The 20164-nt window shown below is 38.6% G+C and overlaps 2 protein-coding genes and 1 long non-coding RNA gene across 6 annotated transcripts; 2 read left to right on the top strand and 1 right to left on the bottom strand.

Moving 5' to 3' along the window:
* The first annotated feature begins 2296 nt into the window (after positions 1-2296).
* LOC103701203 (histone H3.2) lies at positions 2297-2983 on the top strand. Its single transcript, XM_008783180.6, has one exon. The coding sequence runs from the start codon at positions 2388-2390 to the stop codon at positions 2796-2798; it is 411 nt and encodes a 136-aa protein (XP_008781402.1). The 5' UTR covers positions 2297-2387; the 3' UTR covers positions 2799-2983.
* A 395-nt stretch (positions 2984-3378) lies between these two features.
* On the top strand, positions 3379-4429 carry LOC148714153 (uncharacterized). The gene is made up of 2 exons (XR_015977418.2): positions 3379-3511; positions 4220-4429. It is a non-coding gene; the product is annotated as an uncharacterized LOC148714153 (long non-coding RNA).
* Positions 4430-4706: 277 nt separating this feature from the next.
* On the bottom strand, positions 4707-19054 carry LOC103701205 (uncharacterized). 4 transcript variants are annotated; one of them, XM_008783183.6, is made up of 8 exons: positions 17920-18550; positions 15559-15637; positions 14131-14285; positions 10834-10957; positions 10551-10736; positions 7283-7354; positions 5141-5993; positions 4707-4830 (listed from the first exon to the last, which is right to left on the bottom strand). In XM_008783183.6, the coding sequence occupies exons 1-7, from the start codon at positions 18360-18362 to the stop codon at positions 5178-5180; spliced, it is 1875 nt and encodes a 624-aa protein (XP_008781405.4). In that variant the 5' UTR covers positions 18363-18550; the 3' UTR covers positions 4707-4830; positions 5141-5177. The 4 variants fall into 4 exon arrangements, with proteins under 4 accessions (XP_008781405.4, XP_026658072.4, XP_008781406.4 ...); XM_008783184.6 differs by lacking the exon at positions 4707-4830 and adding an exon at positions 4845-5056 and having other exon boundaries at positions 17920-18501; XM_026802271.4 differs by lacking the exon at positions 7283-7354 and having other exon boundaries at positions 17920-18501.
* Between the last annotated feature and the right edge of the window lie 1110 nt (positions 19055-20164).

Raw genomic sequence — 20164 nt, 5'->3', positions numbered from 1 at the left:
TGATTAGCCATTTTGGATGAGGCCCTGAGTTGTTACAAATGGTATCAGAACAGATCCGGATCATAACTTATATGAATTAGGAGACACTGTAGCACGAATCCATTGAGGCTAATTACGAGCCGATCGTGGTGTTCGTGATTAGATTTGAATAGATTTGAACCCTTAGCCTAATGAGGACGTCAGGGCTTGAACGGAAAGAGTATATGAGGGCTCGTGCGGGCGTGTGTTTAGTCCCACATCGGTTATTTGCTAGGTAGATCTTAGGTACTTATGCATGATCAAGAAATCCAAATAATATCTTCCGGCTAGCTATTTTGGATAAGGTCCTGCATTGTTACAACAAGTCTAATGGTTTGCTATGGACTGCATCTAGTAGGCAATTCAATTGTGAAACCAGGTATTATATATCTATTGTGCTTAAACACCTGATTCCACAATTTTTTATGGAAAATGCTTCCAGCTATGCATTAATTCCATAGAAAGAGTTTATCAGTCCTGCAAATATTTGGCAGCTCCGCGATCAATGGACCCTCTATATTGGGCAAGAAATGCGCCGACTCCATGGAAAGAAGATTGTTCGTAGAGTACTCTACTGATCATCCACTAATAACCAATACTTAGTTCACCCGAGCTACGATGGTATGGTCCGGTGCCAGCATGATAGGGTCAAATTTCATATTCCATTTTCTTTTGCCGGTTGAATCAAATTGATTGCAATCTCTATAAAATCCCTTTTTTAAGTTGGAGGAGATCACAACTTTCTCAAGATAACCGCAATTATTGAAAATAATTTTTTCTTAATTATGAGTTATGCAAGATCAAAATTTTACCTTAAAAAAAAAAAGACCAACTAATTTCAAGGCTAGGACATCATTATAGGCCTCGTGTACTATGTGACAAACTTTTTAGCTATAATTACATTGTTATTGTACTCGTCGTGAACTTCATTTAGGCAATTGGCACATCCAAAAGAAAGTTATGGGCATCATAAGTCGAAGCTTGAAATCAAGTCTTGGATATAGTGGATACAGCTTCAAAATACTGTCCAAACTTATTTGGGATAGAGATAAAGCTTGGATGGCTTAGGTTGGGATGAGTGCCATCTGCTGATGACTCTCGCCCTTCTCGACGTGTCTTGTGTCTATCGTCTGCAAATTCTAACTTATCCGACATTTATACTTCCGACCTTTATTCATTTTAACTGTAATTTCTCCGCCCAACCCGACCAAACACAATACCAAGCTAAAATTGGACCATATTAGATTAGTTGAATTAGGTTAGAGTTGGGTTAGGCTGCATTAATTTGGTTCTTTCGAATAATAAACTTAATTTAGGGAAAAATGTTTAGCATAGTTTTGTTATCTTAATAGTTGATGGATTGATGTCTCAATCATTTATTAATTTTAATCATATTTTGAGGAAATTTAATAAGGGTAGGAATATGGTTTTACAAACATATATAGATCATTTACTAATTTATTGGGTTGGGTCTTGCTAATGTCAACCTAACCAAACGTAACTTAAGATTTAGTTGAGATTTTTGAGCCCAAGCCCAACTCATATTTATAAAATCTTAACCCCACCCTATCTAATAAATGGGTTAGGCAGGTCGGTTCAAGTTGAGTCTAAACAAAATTGCACCCTTAATCTAGAGTAATCAGATTGATCTATAATAAGCTTGGTGACCCTCTAGAATCTTATAGACTATAAGGAAGAAATTGAACTTTTATCTCTTGTATCAGTAGAAAAAAAACTTTACTAGCTCAACCAATTAGCATTTCTGAATCAAACCCAGTAGGATAATTACCTTTTACTTAAATTCTCAAGACTCGACTTAAAACAAATATTTCTTCTAACCGTAGATTTTAATAGCTTGTGAGGAAGTGGCTATAGGGCTATGTTTATTTAGTCAAAAATAAAAATAAGAATAAGAATAGCAAGCGAGCTCAATGCAGATATTCATCGGATGTACAGAAAATAATAGTAATAGTTTTTGGATTATCTGCTCAACGTCTCTCCCTTCGGGTTTTTCGAAAACGCGCCAGAACTTTATGTTGTTTTTGACGTATCGCGCCAGAATTTTAGAAATCAAAGGACAAAGCATCCGAAAACGGAGTCGCGCCACGGATTGCGATCCGCGTGCTCTAAGCAAACGAGACATCCGCCGTTCACTGTGGAGTAATCCAACGCTCCGAATCAACTCGCGCCAACTCCCACAAAACTCCCGAATTTCGAATCCCCGCAGATCTCCGCCTCCCCGTCCCCACCCCGCTCTATAATTATCCCCTTCGCCACCCCAAAACCCCCAAAATCAAACGTTCTTCCTCTAAATCCCAAATCCCTAATTCTCCAATTCGAAATCATAATCGTCGCTCTCATTGTTGGAGATGGCGAGAACCAAGCAGACGGCCAGGAAATCCACTGGTGGCAAGGCCCCCCGGAAGCAGCTGGCGACCAAGGCGGCCCGTAAGTCGGCCCCTGCCACCGGCGGCGTGAAGAAGCCCCACCGTTTCCGCCCCGGCACGGTGGCGCTTCGGGAGATCCGGAAGTACCAGAAGAGCACCGAGCTTCTCATCCGCAAGCTCCCCTTCCAGCGCCTCGTCCGGGAAATCGCTCAGGACTTCAAGACCGACCTCCGCTTCCAGAGCTCCGCCGTCGCTGCCCTCCAGGAGGCCGCCGAGGCCTACCTAGTCGGTCTCTTCGAGGATACCAACCTCTGCGCCATCCACGCCAAGCGCGTCACCATCATGCCCAAGGATATCCAGCTTGCCCGCCGGATCCGTGGCGAGAGGGCGTGATCTCTCTTCCCAGTCGATGCTATCTAGCTTTTTTATGCCTCTTTCTATGTATTTTTTTTCTTTTTTTCTCCTTCTGGGTTGTTTGGGATGGGAACTGGTGGCGAACTGTTTGTAGAAATGAAGCAAAGGAAGTGGATGTATGTTCGGTTTTTATGAAATGTTAACGCAACGGGCGCTTTCTTTCAGGTCTTTGTTCTGTTTAAATCTTTTTGAGTTTCCTTCAATGCTTGCTGAAAGGAAAGAAAGGGGGGCAAACTTTCAGTGCCCTTCACGAGGGTGGTTCAACAGTTTGTAAGATCACGATCACACTGATGAACGTTCGATGACAGCGCACCGCTATATAGATATCAAATCCCCAAAATACCCCTCTACGCCCTGTTTTCCCGTTAACAACTCATCCTCCCCCTCCCTCTCTTGCCGCTCCGACGAGGACTGGAGAGATTATCGCCTTTTGTTCCCTTCCTATCCTAGGGTTTCTTCTCCGATGCGTCGATGCCGATGAAGATTACCGCCCCTGCTCGCCCTCCGATGCGAAGGCTCCGGCGGCGACTCCTCTTCAGGGCCGCCGGATCCGGTGGTGCTGGCCAACGTCTCCGACGGGAGTCACTTGGGCTACTTTCGGCGGAACGCCGCCAAGGAGTTCATTCTTGTCGTCGGCCGCACCGTCGCCAAGAGGACGCCCGTCCCCCAGCGCCAGTCCGTCCAACATGAAGGTTTTCTCTCTTTCCCTTCTACTACGATTTCTTCTTGTTAGATTATTATCCAAAGCGCATGTAATTCTGTTCTTTTATCTGTTTCAAATTGCTGCCGGAGTTTATTTTTGTCTAAATCTTGAAAGGTCGTCCTGAGGGATGAGAATCTTGATTTTTTTTTCTTCCAGTAGTAGTCTGCTGATTCACGGTTTCCGATTGATGTATATCCGAATCTCGAACAGTTACTTCTCTTCTCTTCTCCAAAGTTGATGTGATTTTATGGGTCCCGCTTTTCTTCTCCCCGCCCGAACTTGGATCTTACGGTAACACCAAAGTTACCCATTAATTATAAGCACCAGTATAGGCACTTGTGTTCGTGGTTCATTCAAGGGAAGAGTGGATTTGATGGATGTACATGATCCCACCAACTCTAATTGGAATAAAATCCCAAGCCTTATATGACATTTTAAATCTAGTCATAAAAGTGTGTCCAGAGTCTGTCTTCAAGGTAGATGGATTTCGGGCAATGTTATGTTGGTGATTCAATGCTTCCTTTGTTGAGGTTGTACCCAAGCAGGCAGTACATTTTCTTTTCAGTGCTTGTACTCATGCTTTGCCATAAACACATTAATATATTCCAAACACCACATAAGAACCACACTCTTAATGCTTTTCTGCTTTTCTGATAACTAACCAACACAGACGGTTACTTTTTGTCCCCCTCCACAGATGGTTCTACAAGCAAGCCAAGAAAACCAACCAGTGCTGTACGATCCTGTAGCACCATTGAAAGGCCACAAATCTTGTTAAATTACGAGTGATTAAGGGTGTAATCTATTTCTCGGGAGTCAAATCCTTGATAAAATGATGGTTGTATTCCTGATATCATTCTATGAATTGCCTGTGGGTCAATTTATGGCCTTGAATATTCTTTCAAAACTGTATTATTTTTACGTAAATATAGTATAAAAAGACCAGTCTCTGGATGTACCATGTTCTTGAATTATAGTTGTTTTTTCTTATGAATCTTTTTTTGACTTTTTAGTAGCTGTATCATTTCTTTAACTAGAATATGAAATGTTCTTGTAAAAAGCAAGAATTCTTTATAAAAATCCTTTTAAAAAATGCTGGGTACTTTGAAATTTCCTTTTACGTTTTTTTTTTTCTCTCTTATTCTTTTGGTTGCTTCTTGTTCCAGACTTACGGCTAGTCCTGATGATTCAATGATAGTTTTTCACATTGCAAGATTTTATGCTCTGCAGTTGATAAAGAGTTAGTATTGAGATTTTGAAATTACAGAACTCCATTCTAGCCATGAGAAGATGCCAGCTCAAAAGCACCTGCAACAACAATCACACGAGAGGTACATCAGAGGCTCCCATCCCGATTGAAATGGAGATTTCACTAAATTAGCTATAACATCTGGCAAGAAGAAAACTGATGTTTAGATGCACCACAAAACAAACAAATAACCAGAAGCCGTTACAACAATCAGGCATTTTGAGTTTGCAAGCAACCATCAAAAGCTGGAATAAGCCTCCTGGATAACATAATATGGCATCCAAGCTGCAGATAATACCACTTCCATATGCAGGTGTTTATGGAGAAAAAATAACAAACAAACAAAAAAAAGAAGAAAAAGAAGCATACCTCATGGGACTGACTGCATTCATGGGATTTCAGTCTCCTAGACAATACTGGGTGCATCTCCCACCCAGCTACAAATGGCACGCGGCCACCGCGTTCTAATACAGTCTACCAGCGGGGCATGCTGAGAAGGTTGATTTACCTCAACAAGGCCACCTTCTTTCCCAGCGGGGTCGCTGCTTGAAGCGGCCGCCACATCGGCCAGATACTCTTCCTGCGTCCACCTTGGAGGGACCGACACACTCAATTTACAGAGCCTCGGTCTCTGCAGCAGACTCTCACCTCCTGCTGCTATGTTCCCATTCAACACAGACTTGGCGATTCCATTGAAATGGTAGATATCAAAAATCTTCTTTCCCATTGACCCAGTTGAGTCCTTAAATCCACCCATGCTTTTATCCAGATCCAGCAAGGCCTGCCAGAACTCACTCCGTACAATATACCCTGTACAACAGAGGTTTTCAAGCTTTTCGGGTGGCATTTTTATGTTGGTCTCCCTGAGAACTTGATGAAATCCTTCCACACTGATAAAGCCTCCCCCTCCACTCTGGTCCTGGGCATCGAATGCTCGTCTGATCTTCGACTCCCGTTCTTCCAGCTCATTCTCTTCTTGCACGGAGGGGTCGAGTGCAAAAAGAACAGTGTAGTGGGACTCGCTTCCAACCACCCATATTGGCCACCTCGGGCATTTTAGAAACCGACCAACCTTGCAGAAATTAAGGGATTCCAAAAGGGAAAGGAATCCGACCTCCACGCTCGCCGGTATGCCTTTGAGGAACATGCCACCACCAAGATCCATTCTGCCATCAAACACATTCGGAACAGCCCGTCCACAAAGCAGTAGATTCACAATTTCCTGAGGAAAACAGGATTTGTCAGCAATTAAACAGATCTTCCATAAGATCATAGAAATGCTTTGCAACCAATGCACATACTAAAATATTATTTTACTAGGACAGTCATGTTCAGGAGAGATATAAACTTCTCAAGTTTATATCTCTACTGAACATTTCTTAAAATATTACACTCGAGCTGTCTAGCATTCAAATTTCAAGGCATCCTATGGAGCATTATTAACTGGGTTTTTTCATAGTACAATGAAATCCCACAAAATCCCTGAAATCGTGGGTTAAATTCTAGATTTATGAATCTCTATCATCTTACTACCATTTCGAACTTCTTTTGACCACCAAACACCTGCTGAAAAATCTCGAATATCAAAATCTAAAAATTTGAATAACAAAATAGAACAAGATCATAATTTTGAAATTTAAGATGACCTAACACAGCCACAGGAGTTGAAGTCAGAATGGGAGAGCAAAAAGCAACAGGCAGACCAGGAGTTGACCTAAAATACCAAGACTAGGTAACTGTAGAAGAAAACAAGCACTTCTAGGAATAGATATCTGAATGCAGGAAACAAGAAAAGTCCTATTGAGGTAGTGTTGACAGTAGTTAGAAGAGAAATGCCAGCTCCTCAACACAGGATGAATTATATCCAGTTGAACCATGCAACATGCAGCTTCCATTTTGATACCGATGATAACACTTGCCTCTCCTATCATATTTGTAGCCAAAGATTTTAAAGGAACACTAACTAACAGTAAAATCATCAAATGCAACTAAGACAAATTAAGAAAGAAATGTCCAACAAGAGCTTAGCATTGCCGTGAGGGATGTTGTGTCTACCAGCAATATTAATTCATGCAAAACAGAGCAACAGGACTTGATCTGATGCGTCAGAACAGCAAATGGTAGAACATCCATTTGCCAGTGTTAATTTTGTATTACTATTTGAATGCAAGGTTTACCCCACTAATATGTACATACCCTGCACCGAGCGAATGGTACCATACCAATACCGAACCGACTCGATATGCTGAACTGATACCCGTAACAGGCGTAGCAACACTGTACCAACATGGCAACAATCATGAGGTCTGCTAATGAGATGGCGAGCGTTGACACAGCATACCCCAAATAGTTAGGAAAAGGCTAGATGGTCATGATTACGGTTATGTAGCATCATGTGATTCCTTTTTTTACTTTCCTTTTAACATATAATAACCTTAAACATTTATCCAAAGAAAAAGCAATTTGATATACTATTTATCCAAGAATAGATATTCAAGTCACATGATATACCTGTGAGGCATGCCCAAATGGAGCCGTGACTAGTGGTAAGCTAGGATCATCCCTATCTGCTTGAATGGATTCCTAAACCGTGATAATGTCAATAAAGATTCAGCAACAGCCACTTCTAAACAACAGGTTGTTCAAATTCAAACTCATAAATTACTAATTTCCAAGCATCAATAATATATAAAAAAAATGAAATTTTAGGAATGTTGCTTTTGAAAAGACATGTTATGGCAACAATAACAGATACTTCTTAGTGAAAGCGATGGCAAATGTACAGCTAGCTTCACCAAAACTATCCATAAGAAAGTGAGTTTGCATATGAGTTATTGACCACATATGTTAATCAGGCCCGGAACATTCCCATTTTCTACAGACTACTCTCATATTCCAAAAAAAAGGTTCAAGTTTAAGCAAGAAGTTACATGATATCATTGAAAACTGAGCTTTTCTTTTAGCACATCTAGAGTTAGTAGCTCACAAAGGCCCAGAAATTGCTGGCTACAGAACAGTATCTTCCTGATGTTATTTTCCCTAGTAAATGTACACTGAACAATTGAAAGCCATTCAAAATCTTCTATTACCACTAAGAACATGGTTCGAAGATGGTCATCACAACATGAAGTTTATTTTTATCATTTGAGAATGATGCAGCCTCCACTGAATTCTGAAAATGGTAGAGGAATTCCAATTAACAGAGCCATCATCTCGAAGCACTGAAAATGGTGGTTCAAAGGTTTTACTCAGATTCTGCTTGCAAAGTAAATTAGGGCTGGGATTCTCTTGGCATAGTTGATCCCACCTATCAACCATTTTTTAAAGAGTGAAGGATCCTCAACTAGATTTTGGTGTGTTTCCCCTCTCCCTAGCAAACCCCCCTCAAATCAGTCAATTAGATTCCACATCTATTTTTTCACTTCCCTTCAACCTTCAAATCTGAGCCATCTCCTTCATTCCTTGAATTCCTGGTATCTCCAAATCCCACCCAAATTAAATTGTTTCAATTAGAAGGCTGGTTTGCACATCTATCCCAAGTATTTCAATGGCATGTTTTAACTTTAGTTAGATTTATGCCCTTGGCATTTCATCCATGGAGTTCGAACTCGCCTTTGGGCATGCCAAGTGTTCGATAAATGGTCGGTGGAACTGTTCTGAACCATCCGATTTGGATTTGGAGCGTCTCGAACTGCCTGGTTTGGAGCGTCCTGAGCCGTACCGGCGGTGGACCGGGAGGGTTCCAGCAACGAAACCGAGACCCCATCGCTGGAAGGGGAGAAGAAGGAAAAAGAGGAAGAGAGAGAGCGGGGGAGGGAGGGAGGGAAAGGGAGAGGGAGAGGAAGGAGGAGAGAGGCCGGCCAGTCTCTCTCTCTTCCTCTCCCGTTCTCTCTCTCCTCCGCCTCTATTGTGTTAGTACAGGGCGGCACGACAAGGCACGGGACGGGCCCATACCAACCCGTGCCGCCAGGCAATTGGTACGGAGCCCGATACTGGCACAATAGACGTTGACTCAATATTTGTCTTCTTTAGGATTTTCATTTTTTTTCCTATTTGATAGGTCTTTCTTTTGGTTCTACTATCTTGATTGTCCTATAGAAAAATTCAGATCTTCATTTCTCCCCATAATTGGATTTATTGATCTTGTCTAAAATAATATTGACTTCTTTCTTGATGACTAGATTTGTTTTCCCATTCTCAAATGGCCACAATATTTTCAAGGACATACCACATAATTTTACAAAATTTACATCTTTCTATGTTTTATGATCTATTTATTTTCGACTTCAACACTTTATTATAAATCCATTCCTTGAGCTGAAAAAAAAATAATGTATTTGTATCAAACTAATAGAAGCAATGATCCTCCTATACACAGATATTAATGAAAAAAAAAACTTCGAAAAGAATATGCTAGAAAACCCTAGATATTTTACCCCATATGACTACTGAATTTTTTTCAGGTTTGAATTTTTTTTCCTCTCTTTTGCTTCAGGGCAAGATTTGAATCCTAGCAGGCACCTCGGCCATTGTCTCATCTCCTAGCAAGCATCACTGCTACTCTCTGCTGTTTGTTACATCACTCTCCTTTTTTGAAGCCTTTGCTAATTCTGTGTTTGGTAATAATGATGTGGAGAGCCCTGTTTCACTTTGCTTAGAGACCTTGAGACTTGAGCATCATTATATGTTCTCTCATGACCCATGGACTAGGTTTTTGGCCTTTTCCATATTGTATCCCAAGAAACCCCTTAGATTTTCGAATATTATACAATGAATATCTAGTTGGAGTGATTGTTTTAAAAATTTATGAAATTGATAAAAACTTTGCTTATTGTTATGTTAGACTAGACAGCTTATATGCAGGTTGTGTTAGAAGTATATATATAATGATGATCACACCTTATTCAATAGTTTTAAGTGTGAAGGTGATATATGAAGTGTCCAAAGTGTCCTAGTGGCTCACATGTCAAGGAACCCAAAACTTGGGAGTATTCAGGTAACAAGCTGCCAGAAGTTCCATGTTAGAGAGATCATCATATCTTGAAGTTCATTGGCTGTTCATATCAACAAAACCTTCCAAGGCTCCACTAACTGAAAAATATATATAGCAATCATCTCATTGCTATCATTTCTGTTGTCACCGGATCATTATGCAATAAGCTTCTTCCGTATCATGTCCGCTTGCCTTTTCCCCTTCATCACCAGCATCATATTATCACAACCTCTGCGCATCAGTAACTCTTGTGTCACTTAATACTTTTAAGAACTCATTCATGACCATTTGAAGCCATCCTGTGATTTGATGCCTTTATACCCAATACTTGTACAATTGTTACCATGCTACCTCTCTAAAATTTTCTTTTCCCTGTTAGTGGATTTATGATATAGTACAAACTTAATTTTCATCCACAAGGTGAAATTTTAATTGTTTAATACAAAAATAGGGTTCTTCCAGAAGTACTTATCTATTCCCTGCATGAAACCATAAATGGATTGTATGTAATGAAGTCTATAACTAAGTTCTACATATGTATCTCATATGGCAAAGCATTATATGGCGAGCCTAGTCTATATATTCTGTATTAGTTTCCAAAAAGAAATTGCAATTGCAAGATTTAATTAGTAATTTCACCAATAGAACAATATGAGGTGAATAGAAATGCCAAATAACAAAGTCCAAAAATTAAAGTTAAGCAATATGCTTCTTAAAACAAGGAAAAACATGTATTAAATTCATATGCTAGTATTATAATGAAAAGTTGCAGAGCGTTATGCATACCAGTCCTCGTGAAAGCAGAGAAGATATAAGAAATATCATTGCCCCCATACGACTTCGAAATACAGGAAGCATTGCCATAAGCTGACTAAAAGCAGCTGTCCATGAAGCATATGTTTTGACTCTTAGAACTTTCTGCAAATCTGAAGCTGTCTCAATTGAAAGACCTTCTAAGGCTTTAGTTATCATCTGCTTAAATGTTGCATCAATAGCATTAGTAAAACCGAAACAGCCCCAAGTTAGTAGGCTAAAAATGATTGTTAGAAAATGTATCTATCATCATCACCTCATTCCAATCAAATTCAGATCCACCATCTGCATGATGGCTTAAAACTCCTAAGGTTGCAACCACAGCTCTCTTTCCACTCCCACATGAAAATAATATTTCAACCATACTGTGAACCAACGCTCTGAAAAACAAACTTGTGGTCAGCATTCGATATTCAAAAATAAAAGATATTGACTAATAAAAGCCAGAAAAGTCATCCGACTGGAGAGATAAACAAGAACCCCACAATGATAAATAAATACATAAGTAAACTTGCTATCCTACATACCATCCATCTTGGTGGAAAAGTTTAAATTCTAGATGAATCCCACAAAAAAAAAACACATGATCTAAAGTAAACTCCACTATGCCTGCTTTCACATCTCATGTGACCATACATTTCAGTTATGTAATGGATACCTTCTAACATATAACTAATGTAACATCAGAACCAATATAGGGGCATTAGAAGAGAACCTTCTGGGCACTCTCAGCGTCCAGAGGTCAGCTTAATGATCAACAATTGGTAAATCCTGCCAACCCACACAATCAGCTTCCTATCACCGTGGCATATTAGATCAGCACCATCATCTTTACTAGGGTCACTAATGACAAAAAATGCAAGTTTTCTTCCATTTCCCCTCCTATACACCCTTTCTTCCTCATTTACATCAAAACAAAGAGTATGAAAGCCTCAAAATTCTATTTTCTCTTTTTAATCAAATTTTGTTGCAGCATTTTGGAAAATTCAAATGCCAAAAGGCCCAAAACTCTTAATGAACCTGACTAATCATTGCCCAGACTCAGGGAAAGACCTAGCCACCATCAATTTACAAAGAATTATAATAAAGGCTAATAATCTCGCTCATCCAAAGCACATAGGAGAAAAGTCTTAAGATTTAAATTATGCTATATCAAAAGTAAATACTTTTTTATTAGTTTGAGAAAATACAGTTTAATTTATGTATGCCATCATCTGGTGCATCATAACAAAATTAGAAAGACTGCATAAAAGAAAAGAAGGTTGATTATAGATGATCAATGGTTTAAGTAAGAAAAATATTGAGAAACTTTCTGGCAAATTTACTTAAATGTTTTTAAATATGTAAAATTTCTAAAAGGAAAGAGTTGGGATATCTTAATTTTTGCAAAGAGTTTTGGTCATTTCATGAATACTTTTAAAATTTTGTTTTGCTTTTTTATGCAACATAAACACAACCGCTAATTTATGTGATGAAATACATAAAAGTATCACTAAAAACGAATTCCATAGCAAAAATATGTGCAATAATAATAATCAAAACTAAATTACTTACAGATAAACAGGATGGTTGGGAAAAATGATAGATATTAAAGTCAATTTAGAAGGCATAACAAGTAACCAAAACATTACCAACATGAACTTTAACTTAAAACAGTGCCAAAAAATCAAAAAAAGAGAGAGTCATTAAACAGGTAAATAAATAAGAAAACCTAGTCTACTGTCATATTTGAACACAGCAGTGAAAGTAAGACATGAGTAGAGCTAAAGGGAAACCTAGTGTGTGAATGGTGTAAAGCCAGACATACTCAAATAAATGCCACCAAGCTCTTCATGCATTAAATGCAAAAGCAATTTGCAGGCTAGTCAAAGCTGCCAAAATTAATCCTCTCATGTAGTCACAGACTCCCCAAGTTTGCAAGGGAAGATAAATAGAGGGCAGTATAATTAATTATCTATCATCATCACTACGACCATCATACAAGCCTTTTCCCATCAAAATTAGGTTAGCCTTCGAGCAAAGCTTTGTTGAGCAGACCCCAAAGAAGGACTGAGCAGATTTCTACATCCAGCTGTCAACATGATTATATCCCATTACATATACTAATAAAAATGATAAAAATGCAGCTAAAATATATCTAAGGATTAATAAGGGATGGTTTTGTAAAACAGTAGAAATCAGAGTGTGAGAGATGTAGAAAGGAAAACAATGGAGGATCCATCTCAAGAACAAGAGCTGGATAGAAGCAAAAAAGCAAAATCTGTAATGTGGAATAACTATAACAGAGATAGGCACCTATAAAAGGATTACTGATTAAGTTGACATTACAAAGCACGAGGTTTTTATTCCTTGGACTAAGTTTTGCCTATAGTATGTAATAGTTGTCTCAGTTCATCTAGACAAATAATATGATGGGAAGTTATCAAATTGTTCATAAGAGTTCTAATATAACTCTAAATGGTAACCTATTGCAGGCTGTCACGGACTTAATATGGTAATAGAATATCACTTGGCAAGTCAATCATGGTGTCGTAGGTGTTGCAGAAACTAAAACAACACTAGAATTAATTGAATAATAAATGGAAACTTCTACTAGAATGAGAGTAGTCCTGAAGAAGAGATTGCCGACAAAGGAAGATATATGCAGGAAATGTAAAGGATACAGTGTGACTATTAACTAAAATCTATAAGTTCTTTGCTAGAATTATAAATGAATATTTTAGTATGTTTTTTTCTTTTGGGGGTAAAGGAGATCAGAATATGGTTAAAGAGATATTCAAAATTCTAAAGCAGTCTGTTGGAATTTTAATTAATTGCCAGATGTCAAGTTCAATAAATAGGCATACAGGGAGATAAAATAGCAATAGCGATAAACATAAGATCTAAGGAAATTTCGCCAAATAGGAAGTTCATGTGGGACAAAACTGCAGTGTGATAGTAAAATTAAAGTTTTTCCCATGCATTTCAAGGATAGAAATGACAGACATACCTATCCAAATATTCAAAATGATTATTTTTGTAGTATAAAGCCTTCACGTCCTGACATTTTTCATTCCTTTTCTTTTATGGTAAAGTAGTGCCTCTTGGGCTTCAAAGTTTTAACTATTGGTGCCAATGAGCATGCCAGTCACCCTTCAATATGGTATATGTCGTGCCACGGTTGCACGCTTTGAGGCTTTAAAAATATTTCAATTAAAAATATATAAAAAAGAGTTTAAGGAGATGTCATGCTAACCCATCTGCAGCTTTTTGCGAAAGTTAACAGTGATATTTATTAGCAATAAAATTGTATTTTTCAGAATCAGCATGTCAAAGGAAGTCATCACTTCCAACATGAGATGAATGATATTATATGGTATAAGCAAAACAAATTGATAGGTCTAAAGAATCTGTAAAGACATAAAAATGCCCTTAATGGCAAAATGTAACAAGTTCAAAGAAGAATACAATAACCAGTTGCCCACATTTTGTTTTCAGCAAGCAGAAATACGATCCACAAATAACAAAGGAGATACACTAACAGTCAGAGAGTTATTATGGGCAGAGTAATCACCTTTCCTTTCTATCATCAGTTATAGATGCAAAATTATCAGATGCTGCAAATGAACTTTGACAAAATGTCTTTTGAACTAAACTATACAGTGGATTATTGGCTTCAAGTTTACCCAAATCATCTGGGAAAAACAAAAGATATTTGAGGACATAGGCCTGCAGGACAAAGAAAAAAATTAATGCCAGAAAAGATCTTAGGAAAAAATGAATAACAATGCTTAAGGCCAGTATGCATATCTCAAAGGGTCAGTGTATATAATAATATCAATTCAGCACATCCATAGTCACTGACATAAAATGTTCAATATCTAACTCACAAATAGCAACATTTGGAAGTACAATTTTAATATGTTATGAGCATGTAATCCACTAAAAATGCATATAAATTTTTCGTGACATTGCATCACAACAACAAATTGCAAAAGATTGTTACCAATTGGGGCATCTACTTGCCAGCCAAATCTTTAGAGAAACTGAATTTTTATGCAAATCTGGAACTATGATAGACCTTTTTTTACCTTTGTATATTACCCCCTTTATGGGCTTGATACAAGTTCACCTTACCATTTCATATCACATTCCTGCACATGCCTGAGCTAGTCCAGTGAATAGCAAAAGGAAACGAGAAAGTAAACATAGAATGGCAATAGGACTACTTGATTGGGAAACACCTTATAGAAAACTTGCACACATTTCTGACAACAGCTATCATCTTAATAAGCATTGAAAAAAAAACAGAAGGCTATGAAGCAACTCAAGATCCAGTTGATAATCGAGCCAGTATACTATGAGAATTTCATAAACAATTCAGTTATTGATGTTATCTAAGAACAACACTTGATAACATAAAGGTGGCAAAAAGGTTCAAAACAGTTCGATCAACATGTTCTCTTAGCAAGAAGGACAAGGAACTATGCAGAAAAATCAGAAGGCAAAAAATATGATAGGAGAAATGAAGATTTTAAGTAAAGGTGACAGAGAATATTGTTACCTAAACCAATATAAAACAAGGAAGAGGAAATATACAAGTAAGAAATAAAATAAGTTTTGCATGAATATACGCTATCAAACCTGCCAATTGTAAATGCAAGCATTGATCCAACTATATGGTCAATCTTAAAAGTTACTAAGCAAGAAAATATGCATTCTGGTATCCGCAACAAATTTATTTGAACTAAAATGAATTTTAACTTCTTCCAAGTAATAAGGTCTTATAAATTCAGGGTCTACCATCTTTTGCAAATTTGCTGTAAAGAAATCTCAAAGATTAATCATTCTTAGGACATCAATGAATAGGGGAATACAAAATTATTGAAAGTCAAAACAATCACAAGATAAAAATAAAATGCAACAAGATGGGCCGAGAAAATTGGTTGTAAGGCAGAAATGATGGATGGCATGTAAAAACAATAATCAGAGAGAGTGCTACCTGTATGGTTGCCAAGACACCACAAGGACCTCCCTCATGCTGGACCAGACCCATGCATGTTTCTGGATCAGAGCTAAACCTATATGCATTAGTTCACAGAAAATCAGCAAGACAGAGGAAATAGAAGACAGGGAGTTCATTAGTATTGCAATCAAATTTTCAGAACTTGTTTATTTAACGATTATTAAAAAAAGTCACTTTTTATATGGAAGTTCTAAAGCACTTGAAAAAGGTTGAATAAATCAGAGAAGTAGCAGCTAAAAAAGAAAAAATTCAGTGCTTCAATAACAAAAGGCACTTGGTTGGTATCGGAATGGTACTTGCTGATATGATGTCATAGCAGCAAACCCAAGTAATTATTAGCCCTGCTGAGATAGGTAATGATAGGTGTGACCATGGTCACAGAGCTGTAAAGGCAGAGGACAAATTGACGGTAGAACACCACAGGTGGGACATACGCATTAGAAGAATAAAAGCAACAAGCATATCATAGGTACAGTTATTACCTGTTTTTACTACCAAAATCAACACAAATGCCTATTCATTGTAAACACTGCTTTGAGAAAAAAGAAACCAATTTCTAATCGAGATTCAGAGAATCAAGGATCCAAGTCCCCCATGAATCGACAATTCATGCATGGAGAACATCATAGTACCATCCAAATTCCAAACACAATATAAGATGAGAAGCAAGTACTTTGGTGAAGAATCAACAAAAACCTAAAATCAATACTTCCAACACTGCCTTAGCACAAGCAAGTCAAACACCAAATCAACAACCTTAAGGCTTAAGCATTCCTTAAATTTTGCAGTAAGCAATATTAATCTTACAATTTGTATTATGGTGTATTCTAATGACTGCATCTTTCTATCTTAACCATGCTGAAATTCCAGAATTCAAATGAGATTCCTATCATTTGAATCTTGAGTTCTATGTGCCAGCTTCAACTTTGGATACCAACCAATGCCATACAAGTTGCAGCTCAATTCTAAAAGCATTGATTTTCATGTAACACTTTTTGTTTTTAGTTATAAACACCGAATATTAGATTAATTTTTAGGAAAGAGCTTTTTGCATGTAGCATCTTTTAGGATATTTTGAATTCTAATGTTTAGCAAAAAGATCTTGCACTGTCAGCATTGAAATTCATACCAATTTATGCTAGAAACTATCCATATGGCAATATGCATTAAACAAAGGGAAATCTCTGGTCATGGACTGCTCAATGTTGACTTAAGATTCTATTGAAAGCCTGAAAGCTTAATGGACAACCTCCACAATTTCACCCATCACGACTTTATACAACAATTATTAGGCTCAGTTGCTAAACACAAAGCACTCAACTCTTCAAATCATCGCATTCTCTCTTAAATCAGAACCAATATGTTGCACTACAAATGGAGAAACAACCTGCCTTGATTATTCAGTAATAATATCTCAAGATCCACCTCTATGACCTCATAATTTCCTTAAACATAGCCCAAACATTGTGTCTGACAGGATACAGCATCATTAAAAAAGATACTTCCTCTGCAAATCAAGGACGACATTTTGGACAGTTGTTAACTCTCCATTAAAAAATGTTTTCCCAATGTCTCGCAAGATCCTATCTGCGTATAAATTAAATGACACGCCAATATTTCTCTACTGAACTGAATTTGTACTCTCTCCAGCCTTCAGACACAGACCTTTTTCGTTTGGTTCAAGGTTTGCTGCACATCCAAGGCTCCTCATCTTCAACACTCTATGGGAGCTAGACAATCCAAAAAGAGCTGAGCATCCTATATTTACTGCTGGGCAGTAGATGGGTTGAAGTATCATTTAGTTTAAAATTTTAAATTTTAAAGAACTGAAGTTAGAAAACAAGAATTCATACTGAGTTAAGCCGTTCACTATTCATCATAAGCAGTTGCAAAGTTCATGAGAAGTCCATAATCAGCTATTATGATGCCATGATAAATTTGGTTAAAATCATCAAGGAATATCAACTTTAATTTATGAATTTCTCAAGAATACATAGACAGCAGAAGCTAAGGTCATCCATCACCACTTTCTTTTTCACCCGAAAGCCTTCCAACAGAATGTGGACCTTAGTTCGGTGACATCATAAATAATATAACTTTGAAGTGTTCATAGTGTAGATAATGACCATCTAGGTTTTATTTAACACCAACGACAGTGTAAAACTATAAATAAAAATAAAAAAGAAAACTTTCATATATATGGTTCCTGGTTAACGGAAAACTGCTTGAAGCATCAAAAAGTCATGAAAAATATAATCAAACGTGTAAAAAAAAAATTATTTTTTGAGTAGAAAGAAACAAAAGACTGGGAAATTCTAATAGATCAGTTAGACTCACCTGATACCCTGATTGCTCCATTGCGCCAGCACATCCCTCGACACGCCCTTCCCAAACACCATCAAAAACAGCTGGTCCGCGTCCGAGGACGATAGCTCCTCCCCAGAATCCAAACCCGTGCGCTCCCCCTCCTCCACCTTCCCACCCTGCGAACCCTCCACCTCGGCTTTCGCCGCCGCGGGCCCCACGGCCGCCGCAGCGCTCTTGGCCACCACCTCCTCCCTCGCGCCCACCGGCCGTGCGGCGCTGGCGCTCTTGTTCTCCATTGCCCTGATCCGCTTCTCGGCCGCCGACGCCAGCAGCTCCCTCTGCAACCTCCGGTTCCGCACCTCCACCGACTCCTCCGCGCTGTCTCTCGGCTTGCTCCGCTTCGCCTCCGGCGGCGAGCTCTGGAGGCTCATCCGCAGTGCCATCTGAAGCTCCTCGTCTTCGCGATCCGCCATGGGAAGAGATACCACCGACAAATTCTCAAAATCACAGCCGAAACCTACGGAACGGATATCTAGGGTTTCGATCGATCGAATTAGAACACCGCGAGAGATCGAACCAGCGGGAGAATAAATCCTGGTTTCGATAGGATGGTATCTAACATGGAACTCGATTCGACAAAAGATTCGGTTGGGAAATTGGGATTAGAAACCCTAAAGGCGAGTGGCATTCGGCGGCGAGGGTTCGTCGAGGCGGAACCGGCCGGGCGACGGGAGGCGGGGGAGGATGCGAGACGGGGGATCGGAGAGTTAAAATACCGTCCTCTTCCCTACCACCCGCGGCAGGATAGATTTACCAAAATGCCCCTTCACGTGCACTAATAATAGCAATCCCCGGCCGTCCATCTAGTTGAAACGTGAAAATAAGCGGATTACGGCCGTCTGATGGCGATAATTTAGTTACTTTGGAGGTGAAGTTGAGGGCAGTGATTTCCAAAAACGGGACTGGGGTGAGGTGGTTTCATCCAAGTGAAGCAAGGCAAGGAGACACCAGCTATTGTCGGGACAGGGTTGCATCTTTCGCGCGGAGGAAGGATTCACCGTCCTTCGCGCCTACCCTTCATTTGCGCGAATCCACCTTTGGATCGTGCAATGGCTGCTTCGAGAGCTGTGCAGGCGCGAAAAGTTTGGTTTGCTTTGAGAACTGTGCATAGCACGAACCCGAACCCCTCGGCATCTGGGTGGGAGTGGGAATGGAGCATTAACTACTTGCTGTCTCAAGAATTAGCAGGGGAATGACGCTACGGAATGCAGACAAGATCACCAAGTGGGTCCCTATCTGATGTGGCGCCTTTGAACGGCGCCTTTTCCCCTGCCATGTCGGTAGGGTAATGGCCGCGTGATAATATTCAAATTAGGATGCACTTAGGAAAGAAAATGAGGGATTAATACATAATCATGTAACAATTAATATTTACCTTATAATGTGTAATTTAATATTAAAATAATAATTGTTATAAAAGTGCATGATGAAAATTAATAAGTATCATAAAGATAATGTTTTCGAATCATTGTTCACTTAATATAAAATTTATCATTTTTAGATGGTAAAAAAACATGTTTAAAATAATAAAAAAATTATAAATTATTTACTCAGTATGTTTGTTTGTGAAGAAAATACTAAATTTTCCTCGGCTTCATGTCTGAATAGAGTGGTAATAAGTTGTACCGAATCAATTGATTCATGTCAAATCCCTCCATGGAGGCTTAGGTTGGTGGGTCTCCCTCCTTTTATTCAAAAATATATTATTTATTTGGAAGAACAATAAAAATGCAAATAACAACTATGCTTTTTGTTATGTTGTCCATTATATTATATATTTATAATATTATGGAGGGATCTGAAAACAGTATAAGTCATTCTAATATCATGATGGCAGTCGTTTTAATCTTTGGTTCAAAACTAGAGGCCAGGTTACTAGGTTGTTTTAAGTGGAAGAATGAAAGTCTATGATCATAAGAGAGGAAATATCAACCACTTATTATCTATATATGATACAAGCACATCAACTCCTAGCTTGAGAACATATCGGTAGCTAACTGACATCCATTGCTGCCATTCTAGTTTGAGAAACATAAAGATTATATTGGACTCAAAAATGACTTAATTCTGTCAAGACCGTTAACTGATCAGAATCTAGTCAAGAGTTTTTCAGACCCATTCAATTTGGATCAGGTTTGGAGTTTTCAGAAAAAAGAGACAGGGATGCATGGCGTTACCGATCTGTCTTGTTCGACTTAGGAGCCACTTTTTCAGT

Source organism: Phoenix dactylifera, chromosome 4 (assembly GCF_051530095.1).
Source record: "Phoenix dactylifera cultivar Ajwa chromosome 4, Ajwa_hap1_PhDact_Kaust_v1.1, whole genome shotgun sequence".
Classification (NCBI taxonomy): Eukaryota; Viridiplantae; Streptophyta; class Magnoliopsida; order Arecales; family Arecaceae; genus Phoenix; species Phoenix dactylifera.
This window is presented reverse-complemented; position numbering and strand designations above follow the sequence as displayed.

Excerpts from the sequence above, each read along its gene's own strand:
- LOC103701203 (XM_008783180.6), top strand. The coding sequence starts at position 2,388 with ATGGCGAGAACCAAGCAGACGGCCAGGAAATCCACTGGTGGCAAGGCC.
- LOC103701205 (XM_089930282.1), bottom strand. The coding sequence starts at position 18,362 with ATGGCGGATCGCGAAGACGAGGAGCTTCAGATGGCACTGCGGATGAGC. Across the intron at positions 14,286-15,558 it reads GTGTCTTGGCAACCATACAG|GCCTATGTCCTCAAATATCT; the intron begins GTAGCACTCTCT and ends TTTGTCCTGCAG. Across the intron at positions 10,737-10,833 it reads CTGAATTTGATTGGAATGAG|ATGATAACTAAAGCCTTAGA; the intron begins GTGATGATGATA and ends ACATTTAAGCAG.